At 39.3% G+C, this 6,000-nt stretch overlaps 1 protein-coding gene across 3 annotated transcripts in view; it reads right to left on the bottom strand.

Moving 5' to 3' along the window:
* The window catches only part of STEAP1 (STEAP family member 1), a 142,794-nt gene continuing 136,794 nt past the window's right edge, over nucleotides 1-6,000 (bottom strand). For all 3 annotated transcript variants that reach the window (XM_078663583.1, XM_078663582.1, XM_078663581.1), the window contains exons 4-5: nucleotides 5,828-5,992; nucleotides 1-640 (exon numbers count right to left, since the gene is read on the bottom strand). In XM_078663583.1, the coding sequence (XP_078519709.1) occupies nucleotides 383-640; nucleotides 5,828-5,992 (423 nt within the window). In that variant the 3' untranslated portion in view covers nucleotides 1-382. The remainder of the gene's footprint in view (nucleotides 641-5,827; nucleotides 5,993-6,000) is intronic.

Below are 6,000 nucleotides of genomic sequence, written 5' to 3'. Positions count from 1 at the left end.
TTTGATTGTTAGTTGCCTTTTTAATGACCTTGTGATGAACTACAAATAATTAGACATGTACCAGAGGACAAAAATATGTTCAAAGATCCTATACTAAAACGTATCTATAAAACTTGAATAGCATCTCATCTTTTAACAGTTTGGCCAGATTCCAAAGATGCTGCTGTGATTTTCTCCTGTAGGAGGACTGCAGGTCTACTCCTCAATTGGAAAGCCAGGAGTAACACAAGAGTATGTGATACCTAAAAAAAAACAATCTTTCAGAATTGGGTCCAGTTTTTATAATACAACATACAAAGGTGATACAAACAAGTTAATGAACTAATAATACATTTATTGGCTTCTGAAACGTTGGAACATCTCCAAGTGTGGGAGACGTACATCACAATTTAAAAGTGTTTTGGTGGTTGGTTGTCTCTTTTCTCATTTCCCATCCAGTTCGAATCTTCAGCAGTCTCTTGTTGAGGCAGGGAAAAAGAAGGATCCCTTTACAAAGAAGTACTACAAGAGGGAGAAGAACCGCTAGCATGAACGTGGGAGGTGTGTACCAGATAAATTGATTCATATCCACCCATTTATTCCAGGCAAACACGAGCGCATGGGCAGTACCCAACAGAAGTGCAAAATATCCCATCTTGCTCTGAAAGAGAAAATATGGATATATGAGATTTCTTTCAAAAGCATCCTTATCTTCATAGTGCTGCATCAAACGGAAGTTATACTTAAACAAAATCACGGGCCCTGTGAAAATTATTTGAGTTTAAGGTTTCGAAACGGCGAAATGAAAGTGGGGGCAGTTGTAGATGCAATATTGCATAAACCAGTTACATGGATCACTCCCGTTTGAATGGGGCAGATGATCACCACAGCCAATATAATGCAAATAGTTTCTTCTCTGGCGGGGGTTAGGGAAGTGAAATACAAAGATCACACTATTTGTGGTCCAATTTTGTAGCAACATTTCCTGATTACATCAATTGCACTACTGCTGGTGAAATTTTGTAACCTTATATAGTTTGTAAAATAGCACACTTCTGAACACGTAAAAGGGTCCTCATTGCAGTTTGTGGCAAATTGCAACAATGTACAAATGGTAATTTGAATTGAAACAAAAAAATATAATCTCAAAAAATGGATTGGACTAAATGTGCACCCCACTGAAAAATATGCATATGTTTTTTAAAAGCCCAGAACTTAACAATGACATCTCATTGGGCAGTTCACAAAATCTGGATGCTTGACTTCGAGCACAATCATCAGAGATCATTATTTTCATTTTCATTACTATCATATAATCATAGATGCATGACTGAGGAGTTGTAGGGATTTACTCAAATACATCTAGGATGATTTATTGTCTAGCAGACATCACAGATTGGATGATATTTCATTGGCTCCCATTGAAATTGAACACTGTGCACTCTACTAAACTGCCATAGCAAATGTTTAAGAGTTATTTTTAACCATCATCTTCGATCATTGCCATGGGCTACCACTATCTACTTCAAAGGCTAAGGCAAATACCCAGGAAAGCCGCCTGTCCGGCAGTGGGGCTGTATCTAAATGAGTATGCTGGGGAAATCTCAGTCCATGCACCGTAGAGAAGCTTTTTTTCCAACTCTTAAAGATCTGTCTAAACCATGTCAGCAGGTTTAATGCCTAGTAGCAATGAGGACTGATCAAGTAGTCAGTACTCTCTCTGCTGACTGCCTGTTGAAGAACCACTAATCAATATAGACAACTATGTTTAAACACCTTATATGGCAGTAACTACTGTGCATTCTGCTAAGGGGAGACATCGTTTACATGGCATGCGATACATTTCATGCCATTACAACGTGGTAGTTACATCGCAAATCATTACTACGCAAGCCGTTACAACAACTTTCTGTAGGGGGAGAAGGTGTTGGATTTAAAATCCAACACCTTCCCTACTGTTGCACAAACTGGATTTGGAATTGTAAATTATACTTAGGCTTTCCTGTTTTCAGTTTCTATTTTTGGTAAATTCTGGTGGGGTTTTTTCAGTTTTTACAATACTTTAGAAAACAGTGGATATCAGTGGTTACACATTTTTGCGCCATTAAAACAACAGAAACAGTGTTTTTCCGGTGTTTATGGAATTTTATTTAATTTTAATTATTGCTTGCTTTCTGCACTGAAGTGGTATATGAGGTCCAAATACATTGTTACTGCACCAGAATGGACTACAAAGTCAATAGCATTCTTCATTAACTCTGAATATTATAAAGATGCTTTCAGCATACCGTCTAGCAAGAGACAAGTATCTCTTACAGGGAAGCATTTCAGCTCAGTAATCGATTTTGACAGACCATCATACAAGTTTTTCACATTGGTAGCTGAATTACTGTAAATACAAACAATATCCCTTACAATATTTATTGAACTTGGTAGGAAGTTTTTCCAGCAGCATTCCAAGTGACACTGCAATCCATTTATACCAAACGCCTGGTGTCATGTTTTCACCACTATCTCAGAGCTTGGTGACAACATTCTTTTTACATATAACTGTCACTACATATTGCATTAAATGTTTAAATCTCGGGGTGTTTGGTAATTCACGTGCAATCAACACTGACTCACTAGAAAAGGGGCTGATGTATCAAAGTATTTCACCCATTCTCTGTGTGTGGGTAAATGTGATGGTACATATTAGGAAAGATTCTTATGAAACCAGACTTTTTACTTATCAGTGAAATCAAATGTAGCCAAAATATCAAATATGATTTTGATATTTCCAGATTCTCTACAGTTTATAAAATAACTAAATAAAACATAAAACATGCTTCTGAACACAGCATCTTTAGACCAAAGATAACAAAACTGAAAAAAGCCGAAGGGAGGAGACACAATGTTTTAGTGACATCCGTAAACAACAAAACTCAAGCAGAATAATGTTAGCCCAGTCTTTCTTGATGCTACCTTGTATAACAAAGTTACATTGTAATGGCCCCTTCAGGAAGGAATATAAATGTTTCCTTTTACTCATCTTTTCCTTTTTGTTGAATAGCACTTAGTTTGTGGTTGCAAAGGTGTTTTTTCAGTGTTTATATGTTTACACCGGTGATGGCTATTTTCCTTTCGGTGGAGTTTTATCAGTTATTATAGGTTTAAACCTAATTTCAGATAGCCTAATTATACTATTTCAAAGTCCAGCGCGCTCCTTCAGCAAGTCATTGTAACGACTTGCGTTGTAATGATATGCGATGTATCACATGCGTTGTAAAGAGACATATTCTCTGCTCAGCTATTGCCTTTTTTTAAGACAGGTTTGTCATGGACCAATGGCAATCTTAGTCACAGACCCTGAACTTCTTTGTGATCCAGTGAAGATTTGTATGTATATGAGTGTGTATATTGTATACGTACATATATGTTATTTATGGAATACTCATAAATGAAAAGATTATAGAGAAACTTGATGGATATGTGACTGTAAAGGCCAGGCAGACCTAAAGGAATGTGATTGCTATATAAGAAACTGCTATGAAAGAGACTGTTTAAGTATCCCTAATAACTAAGGCAAGGTACATGTGGCCTGGTGGGGACCTTAAAATGAGTGCAGTGACCATAGGGGCCAATCTCGAGTGTAACTCGGAGAAGACTAGAGTGTCTCCTTTCATACTGTCCTGAGGAAGACCTAACTACATGAACCTATACTATACATCATTTTGATGAGTTGAAACGTTGACATATGAGAAATAGCCTGCACTTCTTGATAATGTGGGAAAGAAATCAAGAAATGTTCTTGTCTGCCCAAGTGAAATGAGTTCTGAGGTTCTTTATCCAGGGCTACACGAATTGGTACTAATAAAGTGAGAAGTCTTTTCCTATGTACACACGCTTTCACAAATCGCACAAGCACTTTGTCTTGTGTTATCACTACTGCACAGGGAGCGCCTTTCAGTAAGGTATATCTATACTAATATAATAAAGAGGGAGCCCAAACCTTTGAGGCGGGTAATCTCAGGAACCACAGCACCAATCACAACACCCAATACAGCATTGGAAAGGACAGTTGCAGCAGATGGACATAGGCTATACAGCTGGCCACCATATACATTCGAAGGGTAAAAGAACCTTAGGGGCAAAGTAGTCCCTTGTGAGCATTCTGCTCGGGGCGTTGTGCAGGGGGCGTGTGTGTGTGTGCGTTGTGGTGGGGGCGTGGCCATACAGCGATGGGCGCGGCATTCGCTACGTGTTAGTACTTCCTTGTGGCCTTGTGCGTTGTGCTGGGGTGCGGAAATCAGGTAAAACAAGCATTTGCAGGGATCCGTTGTGGGCATGTGGGGGCGTGGCCAACGCTACGTGTTAGTACTTCCTTGTGGCCGTGTGCGTTGTGCTGGGGGCGGAAATCAGGTAAAAGCGGGGGGCGGAAATCAGATAAAACAAGCGTTTGCAGGGATCCGTTGTGGGCATGTGGGGGCGTGGCCAACGCTACGTGTTAGTACTTCCTTGTGGCCATGTGAGTTGTGCTGGGGGCGGAAATCAGGTAAAACAAGCGTGTGCATTGTGCTGGGGGCGTAAATCTGGGGGTGTAAATCAGGTAAAACAAGCGTTTACAGGGCTCCGTTGTGGGCATGTGGGGGCGTGGCCATACAGCAATCGGCGCGGCATTCAACAGGCATTCGGCAAAAAGGGAGCGCGGAAATCCTGCAAAACAAGCATTCACAGGACTCCGTTGTGGGCGTGTGTATACCCGGACAACGTCGGGACGGGTTGCTAGTTGTTTATAAAGCAATGTTGTTAAAAGAAGATATACTTTTTTTTTCTTCAAAAAAATTATTGAGACTTTTGTGTGTGTTTGAAAGTTTTGTGTTGTAGAGGATCGTTATGCGACCTCTCACTGGAAATCTAAAACTGTTACATATTCGGGCAGAACTTTTGTTTGCACTGGAAATGTTGTTATCTGCGCATTTTGGGTGATTTTCTCCTGTCTGAAGAGACGGGGTGGAGACCAGATACAATAAAAGCTACGAAATACATATATTTATGCATTAACAGCATAAATAATACCCAACTCATGAAATAAACATATTTAAGGGGCAATGTTGGTTCCTACTACTTAATCGGTATATGATGTTTGCATGTGTATAGCTGTATTTGTAAAAAAAAATTATGGATATGCAGTATGACTTAACATTAATATGGACTGTTAGATTATACTCCTTTTGCCAGTCACGCATTAATATGACAGGTCCTCCACTTTTATACCTTTTCTTGCAGTATTTTTGACCTTGGACTAATTAATGAAACTGACACAGGTACACGCACAAACACGTACAAAGTGATATTTTCAAAGGCATATGTTATTTTATTTAACGTAGAAAAACACGGACATACTGGCACTATCACCGAGGACAGTTTGATGTACGTTATCCAATTTTTTTTAAATATTAGGGGTTTTAATATATTTTGCGTTCTCTGTTTACAAAAACTGTACTTGTCTTTATTTCGGTTGGCCATTTATGCCATTTGTCTGAATTAAATTATGTAAGCGCACATTTTAATTTCAATGCTTACTATTTGTGACAAAGGCATTTAAATTCGCTCACTGAATACCAAAAATATGTATTTTTTTAATAACACATCAGATTACCACTTCTAAGCATTGTAAATGATAGACATTAGTAAAGCCCACTTTATGGCATTTCAATCCACTAACTTGAGAAGGATGGCGAGCAGACTCACCATGATCTACACCATCAAGGCACACAACCAGTTTCCCTCACTGGGCCAACCTGAAATCTCTTCTGTGCTTGCCGTTGTTAAAGCTACCGGTGAAGAATAAATTGCACACCATTACCTGGATACACTGAAACTCTCTCCAAGACAACGAGTTGCTGACTGAGGGGATGGAAGCCACAGCTTGAATTGCCAAAATGGCAAGTGCTAAAATTCCCAGGCAGACATAAATTTCCATTCTCCAGACGTCGTGCTCAATCCAGGCGTTCTCTTTCTGTTGCTTGACCTGTAAAA

This window comes from Lissotriton helveticus, chromosome 10, assembly GCF_964261635.1.
Source record: "Lissotriton helveticus chromosome 10, aLisHel1.1, whole genome shotgun sequence".
In the NCBI taxonomy this organism is placed as follows: Eukaryota; Metazoa; Chordata; class Amphibia; order Caudata; family Salamandridae; genus Lissotriton; species Lissotriton helveticus.
Note: the sequence above shows the minus strand (reverse complement) of the source record. Positions and strands in the feature narration are given on the sequence as shown.